A 22,726-nucleotide genomic window follows, 5' to 3' on the forward strand; every position below is an offset into this window, starting at 1 on the left:
GAAAACCCTATACAGGGTCGCTATGGGTTAGCAGTTCAAGCTCACCAGCCACTCCTTGAAAACCCTATACAGGGTCGCTATGGGTTAGCAGTTCAGGCTCACCAGCCACTCCTTGAGAACCCTATACAGGGTCGCTATGGGTTAGAACTGACTTGATGGCACTTCACATGAAGCAGCAGCAGAGCTAGTCAGTTTCATATCCCAGCGCTGTGCAGTACCTCAGGAAGTGTGCTGGACAGATGCAAGTCAAGAAGGCTGTGGGCTCCACGCGGACAGGATGGGAGCCTTGCCATGAGCGCGCACGTCCCTCCTCTGTGGAATGGACTGCATTTAGTAAGTGTGCTGGACAGATGCAAGTCAAGCAGGCTGTGGGCTCTACGTGGACAGGGTTGTGAGCCTTGCTGTGAGCGTGCACACCCCTCCTCTGTGGAATGGACTGTACTTAGTAAGTGTGCTGGACAGATACAAGTCAAGAAGGCTGTGGGCTCCACGAGGACAGGGTCGTGAGCCTTGCTGTGAGCGCGCACGTCCCTCCTCTGTGGAATGGACTGCACTTAGTACGTGTGTGGGGGAGGATCTGAGATATAATGGACTCATAGCAAGGGCTCCAAAATGCCTGGCTAGATGTTTATCTGGGTAAACCTTCAAGGGTCTCCACCATCTCCAGGTTGGGTATTCCAAGACCCCCACTCCAAAGTGTTCCCCAGGAAGGAGCCCAGCCAGGGATGGAAATGAACATAAATTTATTGAAACTGGTTTTGGGGCAGTTGGGTGGGTACAGTGGGGGGCTTTCCAAGGAGAAGTGTGGGGAAGAGCCAGCGCCCGGCCACAGACCCTATCTCAGTCCCAACTTCTTCTTCTCCTTCTGCTTCTTCCGCACCACGTCCAGGTTCCGGTCCTTCCACATACTCTTGCGAAGCTTGATTGGGCGTGAGCCCACATACTTCCCTGTGTGTATGGAGGGCTCAAGGTCAGATCTGGGGGGTGGGGTGGGCTCATGCCAGATGCCCACCATACCCATGCCCTCATGGGAGACCTCACCCACCATTCATTTCACGCATGGCTCGCACGTAATCACTGGGGTCCTTGAAACTGACGAAGCCATAGCCTTTGGTCTTGCCTGTGCGCTTGTCTCGGATGACCTTAGCCTTAAGGAAAGACGGGAAGCGGCTGAAGGCCCGTGCCAGGATGTCGTCATTCACCTCATTGCCCAGGTCCCCGCAGAAGATCCGGAAGTCATCTGGAGTTGGGGGAGAGAAAAGGGGAGAGGATGCAGATGCCCCATCCTGCCCACCCTGGCCTGGCCCATTGTCTGCCTCATTTCAGCAATCCTACCTTCCTTCTCTGGACAACACTGCGAAGCATGAGTATTCCGGAATACTAAATTGTGCTCATGAGGAATCTGTACATGGACCAAGAGGCAGTTGTTCAAACAGAACATGGGAACACTGAAGTTTAAAATTAAGAAAGATGTGCGACAGGGTTGAATTCTTTCACCATACTTATTCAACCTGTATGCTGAGCAAATAATCTGAGAAGCTGGGTTCTATGAAGAAAAATGTGGCATCAGGATTGGAGGAAGACTCATTAACAACCTGCGATATGCAGATGATACAACCTTCCTTGCTGAAAGTGAAGAGGACTTAAAATATTTAATGATGAAGATCAAAGAGCACTGCCTTCGGTATGGATTGCATCTCAATGTTAAGAAAACAAAAACCTCACCACTGGACCAATAAACAACATTCTTATCAATGGAGAAAACACTGAAATTGTCAAGGACTTCATTCTTCTTGGATCAACTATCAATACTCACGGAAGCAGCAGTCAAGAAATCAGAGGATGTATTGCATTAGGCAAATCCGTTGCACAAGACCTTTGTAAAGTGTTGAAGAGCAAAGATGTCAGCTTGAGGACTAGGGTGCGCCTGACCCAAGCCATGGCATTTTCAATAACCTCATATGCATGTGAAAGTTGGTCAGTGAATAAGGACGATCATAGAAGAATTGATGAATTTGAGTTATGGTGTTGGAGGAGAATATTGAAAGTGCCACGGACTGCCAAAAGAACCAATAAATGTGTGTTGGAAGAAGTATAGCCAGAGTGCTCCTTGGAGGCTAGGATGGCCAAACTTCATCTCTCATACTTCAGATATATTGTCAGGAGGGACCAGTAGCCTGCGACTGTTTGGTAATGTGGAGGAACTCTGGTAGCATAGTGGTTACGAATTGGACTGCTAACCTCAAGGTCAGCAGTTCGAAACTACCAGCTGTTCCATGGGAGAAAGATGAGCCTTTCTGCTTCCGTAAAGATTTACAGCCTTGGAAACCCTGTGTAGGGTCACTATGAGTGGGATCCGACTCCACGGTACTCAACAACAACAAGGTGGAGGGTCAGAGAAGAAGAGGAAGACCCCTAGTGAGATGGATTGGCAAAGTGGCAGCAATCAATGGGCTTAAGCATGGCAACAATTGTGAGGTTGGCCCAGGACTGATTGGCCCAGGACCGGTCAGTGTTTCATTCTGATGTGCATAGGGTCACTATGAGTTGGTACAGTCTTGATGGCACCTAACAACAACAACAACAACAACCTTCTCTGGAGGTATCTGCCCCCATCCTCCTCCCACAACTTTCCTCCCTGTCTTTCCAACACTCTCTGCCCAGCACCCTTCTTAGGTGCTAACAACCAACACTTGCGTAGCCCTGTGACAGGCTCTCCACTAGCGTTCCCAAGTTGTAACCCATCTGGCTCCTACAACACCTTTGCATTGAGGCACGAGAGCTCCTGCCCCTGCCCAGAGTCACAGAACCAGAAGCAGCAAAGCTGGGACATGAACCCAGGCGCTTGGCTCAAGCCTTCACTGTAAGCCCTAACTGCACTGCCCTCCCTTCCCATCCCCATCAGGAATGCCTGCCTGCCCAGTCCTCTCCTCTGTGCTCTTGGGGTCTCTTGGACTCCTGGTCACTGCTCCGTGGGCCCCTGAGGTTCCTAACATCTAGTGGGATGGCACCTCAACACCAGAGGCTTAGCCTTTCCTCAGCTTTGCTTCCTCTGCAAAGCCTAGGCCCCTGAAACCTGACCACACTGTCAAGAGTCTTCTCCAACATGACCTCTGCTGACCTCTGCTGTGGGGCTTGGGCATGCCCTGTGGACGGAGTTGTGCCTGGAGCAAGCACACTCCATCCCAATGAATCTCTAGTCTCCAGTGCCAAATGCCATCGAGTCCAAGTTGATGCACAGCGACCCTGCATAGGGCTTCCAAGATTGTCAATCTGTATGGGAGCAGATAGCCTCATCTTTCTGCCCCAGAGCAGCTGGTGGGTTTGAACCACCAAACGTGAGGCTAGCAGCCCAATGCTTAACCCACAGCACCACCAGGACTCTTCAACCGTTTTCTGGAGATCAGAAAAGGAGACTGAAAGGCCAAGTGGTTTGCCTAAGGTCACAGAAATAGAATTGAAGGCCTGCACTGGCCCCACTGGGGTTGAGGCTGCCACAGCCCTAGCCTGGAGCCAGGAGAGGGGACAGAGGTCAAGATTGGGGTGGGTCCATTTCCTCCCTCAGATATAGCTTGATTGTTTTATGGCTTCTGAGTGATGAAGGAAGCTCTTTGGCAACAAGTTAAACCACCCCAGGAGGGATGAATCTTTTACAAGACAACTGGCCTGGGTGCTTCAAATAACAAAATAAAACAAACAAAAAAAAAACCCCCATAAAATAAAGAAGTGGAAGGGAGATCACTCTATATTAAAAGATAACCCAGAGACAAGAAGACTAAAGGCAATGTATGAATCTTGATGGGATCCTGACTTGGGGAAAAACAAAATCGTTTTGGGGCAATGGAGGAAACTTGAATAAGTTGTACCGTTCAGTGAATTATAGTCTCTGATGTTCAGGAAAATATCCAAGTAAGAGGAACTCAGGAAGTCCCAGTTGCCAGTCACCTCCCACCAAGTTCTGGCCTGTGGCTGGGTGAGTGTCCAACCCATCGGAGCTGTAGCCCCCTCCCAGAGCTGGGAACACAATGGTGCAGCTTGGCTGAGCGAAGCCTATCCCCACTCTCCCCCCTTACCTGCGTCCCATTCCAGCAGGCTAGGGTCTTCCCAGCTGCTCCCGGCTGCTGTGCGAATGCAACGTTTCAGCCTCTCTGGCTTCCCTTTCTTCTTGTCCTCACCCAGGGGTTCTGGAACCTGTACAGGAAACAGGGAGAGGCAGAGGGCTCGGTGCTGACTCTGTAGAACCCATCTGCCCCTTCAGATTCTCCCAGCCTCCTTTGCACCCTGGTCTTCCTACACCGTTACAGGATTTAAGGCACTTCTGGGTGTGGGGTTGCACGTCACATGCTTCTCACCCCCTGGCCTCCCGCCCTCCCTCATTAGCTCCACCTTCCTGGATAGAAGACATCATGTTTCTGGGTGTGGAAGCTCATGGGCTGTGCTTGCCCTCCCAGTCCCTCTCGACCCTCTACTGAAAATACTCCCTGCTTACCTCAAGAGCCATGAGGCCAGGGGGTGGCTCAGGTCGAGGGGGCCGGGGCCTTGGACGCAAGGACAGGAGCTCAGGAATGCGCAGGGGGGGTAACAGGCCACGGACGACCTCCAGAGGGAGGGGCAGGGGCTCGGGCTCAGGCATTGGCATGGCCAGGGCCAGTGGGAGGCTGGGCCCAATGACCACAGGGCCTGCTGGGGTGCCCCCCGCTCCCACAGCCACTGCTGCACTGGCCTCCTCCAGCCCGGCCGCTGCTGCCACCACTGCCTCCTCCTTGTCTTTCAGGCCCAGGCCCAGGCCCAGCCCCAGCTCCCGGGGGGCTGCTGGCTCTTCCTGTGGGCAAAGGGAGGGCATGAGGGGGTCAGATCACAGGCTGCATCCTTACTTCTACCCTGTACCACACAGCAAGGGTCTGATACTCAGAGACACAGAGAGAAACACAGGTTAGCAGGCAGACAGACAGACAGACAGAGTGATAAACCAGGGCAAACAAAACCATCAGAGAGATGTTCTTTCTCTGTCACACACACCACACACACACTCACTCATTCACTCACTCAAAGACAGAAAAACAGTGAGAGAAAGACAAAGGTACAGACATAGATAGAAAGCTTGTGTTTCGCTCCATACTCTTTACAAAAACAAAGACCAGCAACATTTAGCCACAGAGAGTGCCTGAAAAGACAGAGGCCAAAAGAGACAAAGCCATTATGGGAAAACTCACAGACCATGAAGGCAGAAATGTGAAAAAGCAGCAAAGACAGACAGTCCACTGGGCCAGCACTGACAATCTCCCTGGCCCCATAGCTCCAGCCATCAGCAGCATGTCCATACTCACCAGGGAAGGTCTCAGAGCTGCCATGGAGGCTAGCGGGGGTCCTGGGGCCCGAGCCATCGGTGGCAGCATCATGGGTGGTCCAGGGGGCCCAGGCAGAGGGGGACCCACAAGGGCCTGGTGAGGTGGCCGAAGGCCCATGGGGCGGGGGCCCCCTGCGGCAGAGGAGAGAGCAGAATCTGTCAGGGTGTGAGTGGGGGAGTGGAAGGGCATGGGCGTGGGAATGTGGCAGGAATGATGACCATGGTCCCCTCACCTGCTCTCTGCAGCACATGGGGGACGAAGGCTGGCCGCAGGATAGGGGCTCTTTGGGGGGCCACGGCTGTGGGAGAGAGAGATGGGGGTGTAGGTCATGGGGGACAGGGGTACTCAGGGCACAGTGTCTGGGGGCTGTTTTCAGCATCCAAGAGATTCTGGGGAACCTTCTGGGAGACCTGGGGTCCTTCCATTTTACAGGCAGGTAGAGCATTTGTGAGCACACCGTCAGCTCCCTCCTCAGTTTAGTATGACTGTCACAGATGAAGGGGTGAGAGAGTATGAGAAGATCAAGGCCAAGAGATAAGGAGACACCCAAGTAAAGCCTTGTGAACTGAGCTGTGGATGTCCTCCTGAGGGCACTCGGGAGCCACGGCAAGGTTGGAATGTAGATAGGGTGACGAGCTTGGGTTTGTACTCTGACCAAGACAAGAGTGCAGAGTGAGAGATATTAAAACTTCTCAGCGATATCAAAGACAAAAGTATAACAGTTGTTAGATCTACTAGAGATTATTCCAGAGCTTTATATCCAACAGAGAACACACATTCTTTTCATACACAGAGAAACAGACTGCACGGATACAAGGCACCTGGTGAGAGGAAAGCTTAGGGGATTACAGCAGGGTGACAGCAAGGGAGAGAAGGGCCCTCCAAGAGAGCACGCCTGGCACATCCCAGCAGTGTTTGGAGCTCTGAGAGAGGAAGCGGGCCATCTGTCTCCATGCAGGGGCTTGAGTGCTAGGTAAGGAGCTTGGCAAACACAATCTGTAACACTTACTATGTGGCAGGTGCCAGGATGCCTGCCACCTGTGGCACTTATGTTTGAAAGGAAAGGAGAGGATCCTAAGAAATCAGGAAGTTGTACTGCTTGTTAGTAAGTACCAAGGAAGAGACTGAGGGGAGAGTTCAGAGAAGCAGAGACGGCGGCAGCGGTTGGCCTTGACCCGGTGGTTGTCACTGTTGAGCTGGTCCCTACTCATAGCAATCCTGTACCGGGTTTCCAAAGGTGTACATTTTTACAGGAGCACAAAGGCTCATCTTTTTCCTGTAGAGTGGCTGGTGGGCTTGAAATGCTGACATTGCAGTTTGCAATCCAGTGTTTATTCTACAGAGCCACCGTGTTCCAGGTTTTAATTTTTTTAAAACTAGGTTGTTGTTGTTATGTACCATCGAGTCGGTTCCGATTCATAGTGACTATGCATAATATTTCTGAAGAATAACTGGTGGGTTTCAATTGCCAACCTTGTGGTTAACAGTCCAGTGCTTATCCTACAGTGCCTCACAAAAGCCAAAGTGACTTGCAAGACTCAGGGAAGTTACATATCAGGTTTGTACTTGAGGAAGGTGACAACATCAGGATGGGGAATGAAATGGGAGAGGGTGATTTTAAAGTAGGGAGACCAATGATTTAAGCAAGAAGTTAAATAATTGAAACAAGAGTGCCCAACTAACAACAGAGATGTTTTTGTTGTTTCCTGGGAAGTGTGAGGTCCCTAGCCCCTCACCTACCTGCTCGCCGCAGGAACATGGCTTCTCGGGCCTCAGGACTGTCCAGGTGACTCCGATCCCCAGGGCCAAAGCCGACTGTTGAGAAGGAAGAGGCGAGTAGGGTGGGGAGCATCCCCTTTTACCATCTGCCTAAAGCTCACACCACCCCACACTCCTGACTTACCTGGGCCCACAAAAGGTGGGCCACCCACCATGGGAGGAACCACTGTGGCTGCAGCGGCTGCCCGAGCCTCCAGTGTCTGCTGGACCTGTTGGGAGAAGGACACGGTAAAGGCAATAACTCTGGTTGGTTTCTTGCTAATAAAATATACACTCCAAAGAGGTAGTGGTTTTTCTCTGGTGCTGCAAGATGATGCGCTGGATAGCAAGGTCGGTTTGAACCACAAGGTCAGTAGTTCAAACCCTTTAGCCACTCCTCAGAAACCCTATAAAGGGTTGTTATGAGTTGGAATGCACATGACAACACTTAACGACAACAATAACAAACGTCTAATGAAATCCTCCTTCATCACTAGCATAGTGGTTACGAATCGGGTGGCGAACTGCAAGGTCAGCAGTTCGAAACTACCAGCTGCTCTGTGGGAGAAAGATGAGGCTTTCTGCTCCCATAAAGTTTTACAGCCTCGGAAACCCTGTTCAGGGTCGCTATGGGTCGGAACCGACTCGACGGTACTTAACAACAACAACAATGAAATCCTGGTGTGGCTATAAGATAACCAATGGGACTGCTAACTGCAAGGTTGGTGGTTCAAACCCACCAGCCACTCCTCAGAAACATTATACAGGGTCACTGTAAGTCAGAACCAATTCAATGGCACTAACAACATGTGTCTAAAAGAGCCTTGTAGAACAAGCTCTGGGTTGCTAGTTGCAAGGCTGGCAGTTCAAGTCCACCAAGTGCTCCATGGCAGGAGATAGAGGCTTTCTGTTCCCATAAAGATTTACAGCCTCAGAAGCACTATACAGTGTCATTATTGGTCAGAATCGAATTGATGATAGTGAGCATAGGTTTTTGAGTTTATATGATTAGTGCCTAGGATTGTGCCAGGTACATAGAAGGCACCCTAAAATGATCTGTTAACTGAATGAATGAGTTGCACTAACTTTTTCTTTTTAGTAATTTCCCTCTCCACATACAGCCGGCTTCTGAGCACTGAAATGTGACTATCGCCTCTAAGGAACTAGTAAACTTGAAACTGACTAGAAACATTTTCATTGTTGCAGAAAGTTTTGCTGGACAACACGCTTTAAAATATACACTTCCAAGAGGCAGAAATATTGGATGGCCTTAGTTATTACTGGCTCTTTGGCACCTAGAGCCACTCGTAGGGCATCACGTTTGTCATAATACTTAATCAACAAGCCAACATGTTAAAATAACTCTGTATATAGACATCTATTATGTTCTAGGCATTGTGCTCCTTATTTTTGCCCCTTAGCTCAGCCGCACCTGTTGGTATGTGTTGGTCGCGATAATTGGGCGGATCACAGGAGCTGCTGGGACTTGCATCGTTTCTACTGTGGGGACGGTAGGCACCGTGGGCACAGCAGTCGGGATCCCGGTTATCGGAGCCCCCAAAACTTCCTGCTCGAACCTGTAGGAGCAGGACAAGAGATCAGGGCCCTACACGGATTCAGGAACGCTGGGCACATCGCGGCACAGCTGTCACCCCTGCCAATCTCTTCCCATTCCCGCCTCCATAATTCCGAAGGTCCCACTTCCCCCGCGACAGAGCCATATTCCCGGCCTTTGGCAGACAGGTGACTCCAGGAGTTGGTGGCTCTAATTAAGGGGCGGTTTTTATCGCTCTGTGTGTCGTGGGCCTTACAGGGCCATCTCCGCTTCCATCTCCTTCAAGCGTTCCTCGCCGCTCTTGCCCGGAATGCCAGCGCCAGGGCCCGGGACCACGGGTCCTCCCGCACCCGGGAGTCCCGGCGCTGGCCCCGCTCCGGCCATCGCTGCAAACGTCGTTGTCGCTTCTACTACCGCCTCAGCTGAGCCGCCGCCGCTGCCGCCGGTTTAGGTAGTCGATTCTCCGCGTACGTCACGGTAGGTGCGTACGGATGACGTCAGATCGAAGCGACGAGCGCTGGTAGGTGACGAATGAGCCTGCCTTTCCGACTAGGAACGAGGACCAATGAGAACGCGGCCACACCCTGAAGGCCCGCCTCAAGAAGGAATTTAAACCAATGAGAGTACCGAGAAGAGGAAGTAATGGGAAAGCCTGGGCCTATGAAAGCGGAACGGAGAAAGGCTGCTTAACCTTCAGTAAATCACATGGGCTAGTGAGCGCCTAGCACAGTCAATTGGCTCTACCTCTATTGTGGAATCTGGTCCTTTGAACGTTCAGGAAAGTTTGAAGACCCCGCCCCTGGACCAATGGAAGTTCTTAAAAGTACGCTGACATCTGATCATGTTCAGGGTTGGGTGAGGCTGGAGACAAAACCGAAACTTAGGGTACGTGTGTTCCACTTTACAGTAATAGATAGGCAAGTTATTAGACAGTGGTTCCCATGAAGGTTGGAGGAAGCCCAAAGGAAACGCACCTGATCCGGGTTTCCTGGAGGAAGTGACATCTGAAGTCTGAAGAAGACATTTGCAAGACGAAAACGGGAGATGTCGTGAATAGAGGAAACCGTTAATTCACAAGCCCTTGTCAACTCAGAAAAACGCATGTGTGGCTTTGGTGTTTGTGTCCTTTCTTAGGATACAAGCTGACCCCCTCTTTTTTTGGGGTGGTGGTAGTTCAAAATGTTTCCTTTTCAGCCATACATAAGAGTAGAGAGAATAATATAATGGCCCTCCCCTCTGCTCAATTTCAACAATTATCCATTTTTTTTTGCTAAGGGCCTTGGCAGTCGGTTCGACTCATAACTGGCCTGCACAAGGTTTCCAAGGCTTTAAATCTTTTGTGGGAGCAGAAAGCCTCATCTTTCTCCCGCTAAGCGCCGGGTGGGTTCCGACATCCAACCTTGTGGTTCGCATTCAGTGCTTGTCTTGATGCTGTTAATTTTTTCTGTTGAATTGTTGGCAATTCCTCCCTTCCCCCACACTATTTTTGTGTGCTTGTGACATCCGATGTAACAGGGCAAATTGGGCCCATTTGCCAAGATAAAAATACGAATGGCTCATAGATTTAAGTGTGAAGAAAAACTCTATGAAAATGAAAGGATCTCACTTCCCATTCCCAGCTAGTCTTTGTTCCCTGATGGTCCACACACCCGAACATCCTACCTCAGGACCTTTGCACACACTGCCACCTCCCCTTCCTCAGATGCCCACGTGGCTCCCCCTCACCACCTTTATGGAAGTGAGACCTCGGCAGTGCAACCTTTTACTTAAAATATTTCCCTTTTTAAAAACTTTTATTTTTGGTGAAAATACACACAGTGGAACCTGCTCCCCTTTGTTTGTAGACATAATGCCCAGTGACACTGTTATATTTGTCACATTGTGTCATTCTTATTTCTATATTAGTTGTTTCACTTGCATTTATTTAATCTCTTTGCCCCTCAACCTGGGCTTTAAAATAGCTGTTGTTTAGGTTCCGACTTAACAATTTCTACCCACGTTGTTCAGAGTCCTGATGTGGCCCTGTGGGTTAATGCACCAGACTGGAGAGCAGTTTCAACTGCAAGGTTGGTGGTTCAAGCTCACCAGTTGCTCTGTGGAAACCTTACACAGGGTCACTATGGGTTGGAACTGACTCGATGGCACTTAACAACCCAACTTGTTCGGTGACTGGTTACATTCTTCCTAATGCATGGATATTACCATTTTGAGTGATGTTACTTTTTTAGTCAATTGGTTTAGTTATGAGGTAGCCTCAGGTTAGTTTTGGTTGAAGGTTTGAAGTGTTTTAACGCAGTTAAGCCTCAGGGATACCTCATCTCAACCAGACCAGTTATTACTAAGTGTTATTGCATCGGCGCCAACTCAGTTTCAGATGCCTTGAATCTTTCTGGGAATAGAAAATCTCATCTTTCTCTTTTGGCGAGCTTGAACCATGGACCTTGTGGTTCGCAGTCCTGTGCTTATTGTATGGAGCCACCGCCCTCCAACTAGTTTAAGTAGGCAAGTTTTTATTTTTTAAAAGGGATGTAAGGTTTGATTGCACATTTTCTCCCATTCCATCAGGGTTCATCTACTGGGGCCCTGATTGGAATGGTTGGTGTTGATAGCCACGCACATCTAGTTCTTCAGGTCTCAGGGTAGATGGGGCTGTGGTTTGTATAGAGCCTCTCTGTTCACATTTGTACCTCCAACATCCTGCTTTATTTTTCCGTACAGTGGGTCTTACCTTGTAACATTCTATATGTTTTGCTCCTTTATCTTGCCAATTGTCTGTCTGCCCTGGAATGTCAACTCCTCGAATGCAGGTACATTACCAGTTTGGTTCAGTGTTGTATCCCCAGTGCTTAAAGACGACACTCAATTATTGTTTGTCATGAGTGGAAGTGATGGAGCTTCAGTGGTGGGGTCCACAGTACCTCCTTCTCGTGCTTTGGTAGGATGAAAAGGACCGGAGGCAAGGTCATTGAGAAGAGCAGCGCAATAGTGTGTAAGGCGGGAGTGTGGGTGTATGTAGAAAGTGGGCTAACAAATCCAGACACAGCCTTCTTCTCCAGATGTTTTATGGGGTGAACAAATGTAACGCTCCTGACTTGTTTGAGTCCCTTCTTCACCGGCCCAGCTGCTGCAGGGCCTCCTGAGCTTGGACCCAGCGTAGCTGCCACTCGGGCAGGGACAGGCCCTGGCAGTACTCCTCCGAGAGGGCACCCTGGCCTGGCTGTTCCCACCTTGGGAAGGGAAGAGTGTCAGAGAAGGCGGCCTGCTGTTCCAGACCCTCAGTGCCTCCCCCAACAATGTGGCCCGCCCCTCAGCAGCCCCCAGCCCCAGATCAGGGTTCCCCTCTCACCAGTCTCCTACAGCTCTCTGAAGTGCAGGGATTCGCTCCAGGGCCTGTTTCAGCAAGTTCACCAGCTGATTCAGAGCCTGGCCCAGGCTCTCCCTCTGCGCCTTTTCCTGTGACGCCTGGATCTGTAGTAGCTCTGGAGGTTAGAAACCAAGCAGCAACCATGAGTCCTCCAGCTCCTCACCCTCACAGCCTGACATGGCCCGCCTGGATCGGCCTAGATCTCGGCATGTCTCCTAAACCTCTCCTCCCAGGGTAATCCCATCCTCCACCCCCACCAGACTAGCACTGCACCTGAACACTGGCACCCCCACTCAGTCAATCATCTGCTCAGCTTCTGGACATTTCTTTGCCTGCCTTTCCCCTCCCCCTTTCCTCTCTAAACTTCCAATCTTAGTCTCTACTTTGTCCCACCTTCCACCCAGCAGCCAGAGTGATCTTCCTGAAGCCGAAACCTGATTCTCTCCCTCTCCTGTTCAGAACCCTCCATGGCTCCCTAGTGTCCCCAAGGCAGAACTCAAACTTTTCACTTTTGTATCTGAGGGTTTGTGAAGCCTCAGCTTACCACTCCTGGGGAAAACCTTAGCTATCCCCCAACACCCATCTTTCCTCCTGGAACATCTTCCCAGCATTCCTCATTGAAGGTCCATCCTTAGACTGTCCCAGCCCTTTATTGCTGTTTCCTCCCGAGGACTATGCCTGGGTCTACATCCTCTCCATGTTCTCAGGACAGGACCCAGATTAGAGCCATTCTCAGCATGGTCAGACTTCTTGGGCCTGAATCTTGGCTCCGTCTCGTCCCTTCCTGAGCCTCAGCTGTATCGGCAGTCAGGTGGGGTTAGCTGAGCCTTGGGCTAATGGGCCAGCAGGCAGCTGAGGGACTCTCAGACACATGGACTGCTTGAGGTGGGAGGTGGAGCAATGAGGGGTGGGAGGAATCAAGGTGACTATTGGGATGAGGGAAGTGAGGTCACTAACTGAAGGGAACTAGAGGGGAGGGGACCAGCAGTAGGAAGAGGAACACTGCCTTTCATAGTAGAGGAACCGAGAGTTTTGTTGTAGATGTCCATGAGGTGGGAAGAGGCTGTCCTGGACCTTGGGGCTGTTCCTGTTGCAGCTGCATGGGGCGCAGGGGAGGGCAGGGAGGCCCGAACTTCCAACACGTGAAAGTGGGCTGTTTCTTGGTGTTTTGTTGATAGAACCCCAATTCATGTCACGCCTTGGACTCTGCTCCTTGCTCTTGCCTCACGCTTCACTGAGCTTTCCAGGCCTGGCACCTGGCCGACACCCAGTGTGTCCTGAGGAGTAAAGGCCTGGCACCTGGCCGACACCCAGCGTGTCCTGAGGAATGAAGGCTTCCTTCTCCTTGAATGAAAGCATCTGCGTTTCCACTTCCTTGTCTGTGCACTAGGGACCTTACTAAATCCTTCCTTCTGTGGTTAAGAACTCAGAGAGGCTGAAGACAGCCACAGAAGGCTTACTGCAAGCCACTGTTTAGTTCTCTGCTTGGGTCACTGGACTGAAGTGTCCCCATTACTGTGGTGGTGGTGGTGTGCCGTGGAGTGGGTTCCACCTCATAGTGACCCAGTATCGGGTTTCTGAGGCTGTAAATGTTTATGGGAGCAGAAAGCCCCATCCAGCGTGTAATCCACTGTGCTCTCAGAAGTCTGTAAGATGCTGGAATTATCCCGACTCCACTGAGGCACAGACATCAACAGCTCGGTAAGGGGTGGTAAGACCCAGAAACTTTCATTCCACAGCCTACCTGTGAACCACTAAGTACTCTATGTGAGTAGGAGAAAGATGAGCTTGTCTGCGCCCGTCCATTTACAGCCTCCGAGACCCTATGTCACATGCTCTGAGGCAGGACTGCTGGGTAGCAGCAGGTCAGCTTGGTTCTGTTCAGTGTTAGTTGCTGACGAGTGACTGCTTGGCAGTGTGGTCCAGTGGTGAAGAGCGGACCCTCGTCAGTCTGCGTTCACCTCCCAGCTCTTCTATTGGTATGCTAGTCAGCGCCGCGGGAAGATGCGGAGAAAAGGAGCCCTGACTTCATGGGGTTGCCGTGGAGATCAAAGAAGTGAATTTGTTTCAAGCACTCAGTCCTCTGTAAGCACTAGAGTCTTGGTGTGGCGCTGGGGTTAATGCGCTGGACCGCAAAGTTGGCTTGAACCGCAAGGTCAGCAGCATAAGCTCACGGCTGCTTCTCGGAAACCCTCTATAGGGTTGCTGAGTCAGAACTGACTCGATGGCACTTCACAATTACAGCAACAAGCACTATGTGAGTGACAGGCTGGGAGAGCCAGCAATGGTCACGGATGCTGGGGACTAGCAGCAGGACAGGCCTACCCTGGGCAGAGGGTCCTGGAGGCAGACCAGTCTTCATCTGGAGCAGGTCCCAGCACCGCATACTCCACTGGTCTTGGAGGAACAGGAGGTCTTGGTGCAGAGAGGCAGCCTTTGGGAGGAGCAGCTCTGGGGCCTGGAGGGACGAGGAAGCAGTTATCCAGGGCAGGTGGGAGTGGGGAGAAGAGGGCCAGATGCTCACCTTCTCACCTGGGGCAGGTGGGAGTGGGGAGAAGAGGGCCAGGTGCTCACCTCACCTGGGGCAGGGTTAGGGCTAGATGCTCACCTTCCCTGAGGGCAGCCCCAGTGTGTGGCTCAGGGCTATGAAGCGGGAGCCCCTCGGGGATGCAGGGTGCAGCTGGTGGACAGATGGGAGCACTGTGGGCAGGGGCTTCAACCTGAGGGGAAGGAGACTTGGGTAGGGTAGGGCACAGAAAGGAGGGCAGGGTCTGGGGGCTTAAAGTGAGGTCTAGAGCCCTAGGGACTTGGAGGTGGATCTGGGGGCTAGAGGTCACCCATGGGAAGGGGGTACCGGGTAGCCCCAGTCTCACTCTCCAGGGATGTGCCGAAGCAGGCTGCCTAGCAGGAGGCAGGGCAGATGCCGGGCCTCCTTCTCCAGACAGTGAAGCAGTTTCTGGCTCTGTGGGGCCACCATCTCAGACGTGGGGACCACCTTTCCCTGAACCAGAGCCAGCACCTGTGGAGGACAAGGAAGGAAGAGAGTGGGAGTTAGCGCCCACCCAGCCCTATCCTCTCTGCCCAGCAGATGCAGACAAGCGCCATCTGTACCCCAATGCAACTGCAAACCCAGGCCTCACCCCCATCCCATCTTACCTCCCCAGGGCTCCGGCAAAGGTGGCTCTTGCTGGCCGAGTTTCCCTTGATCAGCAGGCGGACCTGTTCCTGCGTCTCCTCCTGGAGAACCAGGAGGCCTCTGAGACTTTCAGTGTCTCCTTCCGCCCTCCAGCCTCAAGCCCTGCCCTGCCCTCCCCTTACCGCAGTCCTGTTTGCCTGTGGGACTCTTACTCTGTGTCCCTCGCCCTAGTGCCCCCCCCCCCCCCCCGGAAAGCCTAATTCTTGGACACAGGATTCCAGCCTCATCTGACCCTGCCCATCTCGGGGAGGCCCCGGCCCTCACCATGAGCTGGCGCCACTGCAGGATCCGCTGTTGCTTGGCCTGTAGCTCCCGCAGCTGAAGCTGCTGCTGCCCAGCAGCATCCTCCAGCTCCTGGCCCTGGGCATGCAGGGCTCTGAGCTCTGCCAACAGCCCACAGGCCTGCAGTCCCAGCAACAGTGACTGCCTGGGAGGGCAAGCAGAGTGGATGAAAGGAAGGCCCTGAAACCTACTCTGGAGATCTGAGGGAGACAAACCCAGAGGGCAGAGAGGGATGGAGCAAACAGTCCATTATCCCAAAGACACCTGGGGGAGAGACGGCCCCGAGGCCCTATCTGGGGAGACCCCTCACCTCTCTTTGGATCCGAGGGTGCTTCTGTCTATCTCCTCCATTAGGCCTTGGAGACGCCGAGTCAGGCCTTGATGCTCCTTCAGGAGGGGGCCCCTCTGGGTGAGCAGTACACTCACAGCCCGCCAGCCCTCCTGGGGAGGTGGGCACAGTGTCAGGGTGGGTAAGGTCCATGGAGGTCTTGGGATGATGGGAGAGGGTAAAGTTCTGGGGCGAGTGCTTGGGGTCACCTGGATAAGATGGACTGTGGATGGCAGGGCCTGGCTGGAGTCTGGCTGGTCCAGGGCTTGGGGTCTGGGGGTGGGGGCAAAGATGCTGAGGGAGGAGCCAATCTCAGCCCAGCCCTCCAGAATGAGTGCTGGGTTTCAGTTCCAACCCCACCAGCAGGTCACCAGGCCCAATTCATACCTTTTCTCAACTCACCCACAAACCTGGCCCACCCTAACTGTGAGAGCACCCCACTTCACACCTGGGGATCTCTGCGTCTTGGAGCTCATCCCCACAGCCCATGGACCGAATCTCTGCCTCCCGCTCCGCAGCCAGGTGCTGCAAAGCAGCCAGGACATGGCCGGGAGGGTGGTCTGCCAGTAGTGCCTGGTGGGGAAGGTGGAGGGTGAAGTCAGGAGCAGCTGGAGCCTCGTGGGGTTAAGAGCAGGGATCAGACTCAAGCTTGATGAGTTAGAGTTTAATTAGGGGACTGGAGGGCGTGGCCTCTTCTTCACTGAGACTCTCCCTCCCAACCCCCCCACATTCCTCCCCTCACCTCCACCGAATTAATCCACTGCTGGTAGGAAGTTCCAAAGTGGTCATCATGAGAGGTCCTGTGGTTTGGGCAGGCGGACAGAGAATGTTACAGGGCATTATCGATTAGCCCTCTAATAATCACAATCACCCTATAAAGGTGTGGCCACCAGTGTCCCCATTTTGTAGATGAGGAAACCAAGTCTGCCTACACCTGCTAGATTGAGCTGCCCAGTGTAACTAACCTGCCCTGGGCCTTCGCATGTGCCATTTACCTGGAACACCCTACTGACCTTTTACCCCAGTTAAGCTTCCTCATCAGAGAACCCTTTCTCTTGGCTCACAAGCTGGGTCAGGTGCCTCTTCTGGAGGCCCACAGCCTCCCAGGCCCCCGACTCCAGCCCTGTTCACCTGTATGGTCACTGTCTGTGATGGGCTTTCCTCATCCCTACTTCTTACCTGCCAGTCTAGAAGCCCAGACACAGGTCAGCAACTCAGTGTCCGAGGAATTTACAAACAAGTGACCCTAGAGCCCAGGCTCTTTACAGGGTATCTGGGGGCTGAGGGGCACTCACAGGACGCTGCCTCCCTTGGCCCGTGGGATCAGAAGCTTCTTTAAGAACTGGGTCCGGAGGGTGCAGGCTGTTCGGACATCACGCTAGCGAGAAGACGATGGGGTGGGAGGGAGTCCAAGGCTCCAGCTGGCTCTGGACTCTCCGCCCCTTCCCCCATGAACCAGGATCTTTACCAGAACCACAGGCTCCAGACCCAGGGTGGATGACGCCAGAGGTTCAAAGGTCACATCTACTTTGGCTTTCCTGGAGAGAGGAGTATAGTTGGGGCTGAGATTCTTGGAGACGGGAGCTGGGAGAACAAATGTTTGTGTCCCATTCCCTCTTTTCCCACAGCCAGCAAGGGTAGTTACCGAGACCACCAAGCCTGAATCCCAGGGGCTGCTATCATCTCCTGCATTAACCTCTCCGGCTCCTGTGAGCCTGTTCCCACCTAGAAGTCAGAGCTTTGGGAGAGAGCCCAGGCGATGATGCCACTTCCGCTTGAAACCCTCGAAAACAGCAGCGATGATTTCCATATCACACTCAGAAAGATAGTGGCTAACAGGCGCCTTCTAAACGCTCACACGACTGAACTCACGTCTGTATCCTCTCCACACTATGACAGGTTGGGAGCCCTGGGGGTGTAAGTGGTTTGCAATCAGCTGGTCACCTCAAGTTTGGGGGTTCAAGCCCACTCAGTGGCTCCATGAAAGGCCTGCCGATCCGCTTCCACAGAGACTACAGTCATGAAAACTGTAAGGAGCAGTTCTCCTCTGTACCACACAGAGTGACGATGAGTTGGGGGCTGACTGGAAGGCAGCTAACTATAACCATAACTCCATGAGGCAGGATTACTGTTAGCCCCAATGAAGTCCTGGTGTGGTGCTGTAGGAAAAGCACTGGACTTCTCACCACAAGGTTGGTGGTTCAAACCCACCAGTTGCTCTTTAGAAACCTTATACAGGGTTGCTATGAGTCTGAAGTGACTCAACTGCACTTAACCACAGTAGACGGATGGGGCTGAAGAGGGACTCCCAAACACTCCTGTTGACAAGGAGCCTCCAAACATAACCTTGTTTGGAAATAGGGTCTTTGCAAAAGTATATTTTCAGATGAGGTCACAGTACATTAGAGTAGGACCTAATCCCACAAACTGGAGTCTTTATAAGATAAAGGAGGGAGATTCAGACACAAGACAGATGCAGAGGGAACCTGGCCGTACAAAAAGGGACGCAGAGACCGGAGGGGTATAGCTACAAACAAAGGAATACCAAGAATTTCTGGCAACCACCAGATGCTAGAAAGAGGCATGGATTTCTCCCTAGAGACTGCTAAGGGAGCACGGCTCTGCCAATGCCTTGCCTTCAGATTTCTCGTTTCCAGACTTCTTATCATTGTGAAGTGCTGTCATGTCAGTTTTGACTCATAGCAACCCTATATAGGGTTTCCGAGGAGCGGCTGGTGGGTTTAAACCGACCTTGTGCCATACCAGGACTCCTTTATTGTAATTTTCAGACTTTGTTGTTGTTCCTCAACAACACCGACTCATAGTGACCCTATGCACCACAGAAGGAAACACCGCCTCATCCTGCGCCAACCTCACAACCATTGCTACATTTGAGTCCATCGCTGCTGCCACTGAGCCAATCCATCTCGTATGAATTTTGAGACTACAAGAGCATAAATTTCATTTTAAGCACTTGCTTTATGGTCATTTGTTATGGCAGGCCTAATACACTAATACGATACCTCTTAGAAACTGAGACACGAAGCCGTTACATACCTTGCCCTAGCCAGGGCGTGACCCCAAAGTCTTAGAGTAAAATCCCAGTGCTTCCCAGGAGCTCACCCACCTTTCAGCCTCACTGCTTCATGCGTCCCGTCTCTCTCTCTCTGTGAAACTTGAGCTGGCCTGGCTTCCTGGCTATTCTTCTACCCTCCCAGCTCTTCCCGCTCCAAAAAATCCCTCCAACTATAATGCCACCTCCTCAAAGAGGCCTTCCCTGACCACCATAGGTAAGTAGGATCCCCCGTCACTCCCTTTCTTTTTAGCACTTGTCACCACATGAAATGTCAGGATTTGTTTGCTTGTCTCTTAGTTTACGGTCTAGCGCACCCTTACCCCAACAGAACATAAGCTCCGTGAGGGCAGGGACACTGCCTTTGTTCAGGGCTATTTGCCCAGTACTGGTGTGTGAGACACTGAGTCAGCATGCTTCTAGGCCCTGGGGATTCAGCAGTGATCAGTAAGGCCTGGCTTCACCCAGCTTAAACCATAAGGGGTGGGAGTGCAGAGGACCCCAGAAGGGTTTGGGGTAGGGCACCAGTATCTCTGATGGGAATGTGAGGAGGCTCACCTCTCTGTATCCTGCAGGCGCCTGAGCTGGTTCTGCAGCCGCTGTGTGGAAGCCTGGAGCCCACGCTGCTGTCTTTGTATGGCTCCCGCGTGGGCGCGCAGGAGGAGAGCACGGCGCTGGTTGCTTTGCATGCTCTGCACGGCCTGCTCCATGGCTGTGTCTGTTGGAGGAACGCCAAAACACAAACCAACCTGTTGCGGCAGTCGATTCTGACTTACAGCAATCTTCTACGGTGGAGTAGAACTACCCCATAGGGTTTCCAAGGCTGGAATCTGGATAGAAACAGGTGGCCACATCTTTCTCCTATGGAGTTACTGGTGGGTTTGAACTGCTGACCTTCTGGTTAGCAGCAGAGCACTTAACCACTGTGCCACGATGGGGGCCCTGACTCTGGGCTCCCCTACCCATCTGCCCAGCCCCATGTGTCACCCTGAGCCTCAGTGTCTTGCTCCAGCTGCTCCAGGCTCCGGTCTAACTCCTGGATCTCTGCTCGAAGACGGGCTATGGTGGCTTCTAACTCCAACTTCCGATGGGCCTGCTGGGATCAGGTGCAGGGTCATATGTACAGTCTGACCTGGGCTTCATCTGGCCTGACTGCCCCTTGGGCAGCCCTAGGCTCCTCATTTTGCTCAGGGGAGGGTGGCAGATGGTTTCCTCAGCAGTTTCTGTCCCTAACACACAACGTGGCCCAAAAGAGCATCAAGGTTCTGTCCTGGGTGTCTCCTCCCTCCTGGAACTGTCTCACTCATCTTCTTAGCCTGTTTTCTGGCTCTGCATGGATACCATCCACATTGCTAACCTTGAAGTCTCCCCTCGGATGCTGCCAGGACCCTCACCCACTGGGTCTCATACTAGCCCCAGCATTGCCCTTAAACTCGCCCCTTTTCCTGACTCCTCTCTTCAGCCTGGATACCCCGTTACTCACTCCCCAGCTCATATCTGCCTCTGGACTGTGCTGACAATGCAGAAATCCCAACATCAGCCAGCAGAAGGCGGGCTGCATCCTTTTGAGATGAAAGAGAATCGAGGTTTGATTCTTACCTCTCGACTATCTTCAGGTATGTGGCCATACCTGAGAAAATGAGACCAGAGTTAGGGGATAGCAGGAAATTCCAGCAAGGAAGGTAGGAGGTGTGAGGATGCGGGTGGGGAAGAGGCTAGATGGAACTGGGGAAATTGGGAGGGAGAGCTTAGAGGGTCAGTTACCAGAGCAGGTTTCCCTGGACTTTCTTGACACTCCTGCAATGGGGAGGTAGGAGGAAGGTTGCTGTAGGGCTTTGCTTGTAACCCTTGCCCCAGCCCACCTCTTCCAGCTGGGCTTACCTCTGGCTGTGCACATGCCGGACGATGTATGCCCAGATGTCTGCTCCCTGGGCCAGACACAGCCTGTGGGGAACAGGGTGTTGAGGGTAGGTCTAGGGTAAGCACACAAGGTGGAAGTCTCATTCCCAAGGGCTCTCACTGCTAGGGTGAGGGGCGTGTTTACTTTTCAGGGTAAGATCCTCCCTTCTGGGGAGTTTTCCATCTCTGAGAGGTGGACTTCTCACTGGGTTTGTGTGTAGGATATTCTCCTCCTTTGGTGGGGTCCTCCCTTTCTCCTGGGAGATGGTTATCGTCAGTTACTTCCAGAGTTGGGGTGGGACAGGCACTGCTAGGAAGCTCCCCCCTCTCATTGCCAGGCATGTGTCATCACTCCTATAAGTACAATCCCCAACCGGGGGTTCTCTGCTAGCTCCCCAAGGTCCACACTGGCTGGGGGTTGGGAAAAATGACTTCTTTCATCTGGAGGTCATTCCTATTTCCACACGGGGCGGGTCTTCACTGGTGCCAGGGATCTCACTATGAGAGGGCCTCCCCGGATGGGCAGTCAACACCAGAGCATCTTCACTCAAATCCGAATCCTCTTCCTGGACATGCTACTTCCAGGTGGGGCGCCCTCAATAAATCTAGGTCACTCTTCACTTGGGAGTCCTAGTGCAGCGCTGTAGGATAAGCACTAGACTGCTAACCACAAGGTTGGTGGTAAACCCACCAGCCACTCCTTGGGAACGCTATAACGGGTCGCGATGAATCTAAACCGACTCAACGTCACTTAACAACAACAACTCTCACTTGGACGGGGGGGAGAAGGCGTCTTCAAAATGGGGTGGGGTCTTCACTCCCAGAACCCCTCTCCAAGGTAGAGAGTCCTTCCTCACTCCCCGGGACGGATCTAACCTGCGCAGCGTCGTCTCCGAGGCCCGGGCCGTCGTAGGCGCCCCCATCTCCTCGGCGGCCCAGCAACCCAGTTCCCGCGCTTCCAGTATTAGATCCATGTCACCCCCGCCGCCGCCGCCGCCGCCGCCACCGCCTGTGCGGGGCAATTCAAGATTGGCGCCCACCTCTGACGTCACGAACGCGCCGACAGTACTCGGCAGCCAAGCAAACTTCCGACCTGAGGAACTCTTTGGTCTTTGGGCGCTTATTCCTGTAACTTGCGTCCCAATGAAGGAATCTGAAAACGCTCTTCTCCTACTGAATTCACTACCTGCTGCCACTAAGGTTCTTAATGCCGTGGCTTTGCGGAGAACACAAAGGGAATCGCGCCCCTCCCTTGACTTTCTTGACAAAATAGGGCAGGACCTTTTCAAGGGCCATATTGGAGAACGAGAAGGAGGGGATCCTGGCCATACGCCTTGATTTTAGAAACGAAGCGTCATGTCTGGGTGGGGGCCCCGTGTGTGTTTAGCTATATGATGAAAGGTACCAGCTTCTCCTGCCGACACGCATACCATCAAAGTCAGAGGCTGTAAGAAGTGTGCTGTTTCAGGTTGTTGTTGTTGTTAAGTGCCGTCAAGCCGATTCCGACCCATAGCAACCCTGTATAGGGTTTCCAAGGAGCAGCTGGTGAGCTTGAACCACCGACCTTACAGTTCAAACGACTTTGCAGTCTGGCACATGAACCCACAGCGCCAAACCAGGTTTTATTCCATTTTACACCCATCTTCCCTTCAATTGACAGCATCAGACACTAATAACAGTTTTACAGAGACGGCTTAACCAGTCCCACAATTGCACAAGCTCAAATCCCTGTAATGCATCTCTCGGTTTACATCTATCTGTCATCTATATTACATTTCACCTAGCGGTGTTACTTCACTGATTGAACCCTGACTGACTGACAACACCCTGTAAGCAAACTGTTGATGTCTGAGATGTCATTCCCCTTAAAAAGAAGAGGCCTTCTTCTTCACCCCTATAGAAGGCTGATAAAAGGCGAGATTG

The 22,726-nt window shown here is 52.4% G+C and overlaps 2 protein-coding genes across 3 annotated transcripts; both read right to left on the reverse strand.

The window, feature by feature from the left end:
- Positions 1–726: 726 nt before the first annotated feature.
- Positions 727–9,157, reverse strand: RBM42 (RNA binding motif protein 42). Of its 2 annotated transcripts, XM_006867358.1 has the most exons (10): positions 8,918–9,094; positions 8,539–8,683; positions 7,252–7,336; positions 7,089–7,163; positions 5,581–5,646; positions 5,328–5,503; positions 4,490–4,822; positions 4,074–4,191; positions 1,046–1,240; positions 727–948 (listed from the first exon to the last, which is right to left on the reverse strand). In XM_006867358.1, exons 1-10 carry the CDS (start codon positions 9,043–9,045, stop codon positions 836–838), a joined length of 1,434 nt encoding a protein of 477 aa, XP_006867420.1. In that variant the 5' UTR covers positions 9,046–9,094; the 3' UTR covers positions 727–835. The 2 variants fall into 2 exon arrangements, with proteins under 2 accessions (XP_006867420.1, XP_006867421.1); XM_006867359.1 differs by lacking the exon at positions 5,581–5,646 and having other exon boundaries at positions 728–948; positions 5,328–5,479; positions 8,918–9,157.
- A 2,613-nt stretch (positions 9,158–11,770) lies between these two features.
- On the reverse strand, positions 11,771–21,777 carry HAUS5 (HAUS augmin-like complex, subunit 5). Its single transcript, XM_006867413.1, has 19 exons — positions 21,680–21,777; positions 20,786–20,848; positions 20,669–20,701; positions 20,504–20,534; positions 19,892–19,997; positions 19,463–19,622; positions 17,300–17,369; positions 17,127–17,209; positions 16,574–16,631; positions 16,280–16,404; positions 16,041–16,104; positions 15,814–15,944; positions 15,486–15,648; positions 15,182–15,262; positions 14,899–15,044; positions 14,634–14,745; positions 14,351–14,483; positions 12,008–12,140; positions 11,771–11,888 (listed from the first exon to the last, which is right to left on the reverse strand). Exons 1-19 carry the CDS (start codon positions 21,775–21,777, stop codon positions 11,771–11,773), a joined length of 1,908 nt encoding a protein of 635 aa, XP_006867475.1.
- Between the last annotated feature and the right edge of the window lie 949 nt (positions 21,778–22,726).

Source organism: Chrysochloris asiatica, unplaced genomic scaffold (assembly GCF_000296735.1).
Source record: "Chrysochloris asiatica unplaced genomic scaffold, ChrAsi1.0 scaffold00104, whole genome shotgun sequence".
Lineage (NCBI taxonomy): Eukaryota > Metazoa > Chordata > Mammalia > Afrosoricida > Chrysochloridae > Chrysochloris > Chrysochloris asiatica.

What these genes read in the sequence shown, in the direction of transcription:
- RBM42 (XM_006867358.1), bottom strand. Translation starts at nt 9,045, where the DNA reads ATGGCCGGAGCGGGGCCAGCGCCGGGACTCCCGGGTGCGGGAGGACCC. An exon ending in CAGCTCTGAGACCTTCCCTG is followed by an intron (nt 4,823 to 5,327) that starts GTGAGTATGGAC and finishes CTTTGCCCACAG; the next exon opens with GAAGAGCCAGCAGCCCCCCG. An exon ending in CCTGCTGGAATGGGACGCAG is followed by an intron (nt 1,241 to 4,073) that starts GTAAGGGGGGAG and finishes CCCCAACTCCAG; the next exon opens with ATGACTTCCGGATCTTCTGC.
- HAUS5 (XM_006867413.1), bottom strand. Translation starts at nt 21,777, where the DNA reads ATGGATCTAATACTGGAAGCGCGGGAACTGGGTTGCTGGGCCGCCGAG. An exon ending in TTTGCCGGAGCCCTGGGGAG is followed by an intron (nt 15,045 to 15,181) that starts GTAAGATGGGAT and finishes TGTCCTCCACAG; the next exon opens with GTGCTGGCTCTGGTTCAGGG. An exon ending in TGGGGCTGCCCTCAGGGAAG is followed by an intron (nt 14,484 to 14,633) that starts GTGAGCATCTAG and finishes TCGTCCCTCCAG; the next exon opens with GCCCCAGAGCTGCTCCTCCC.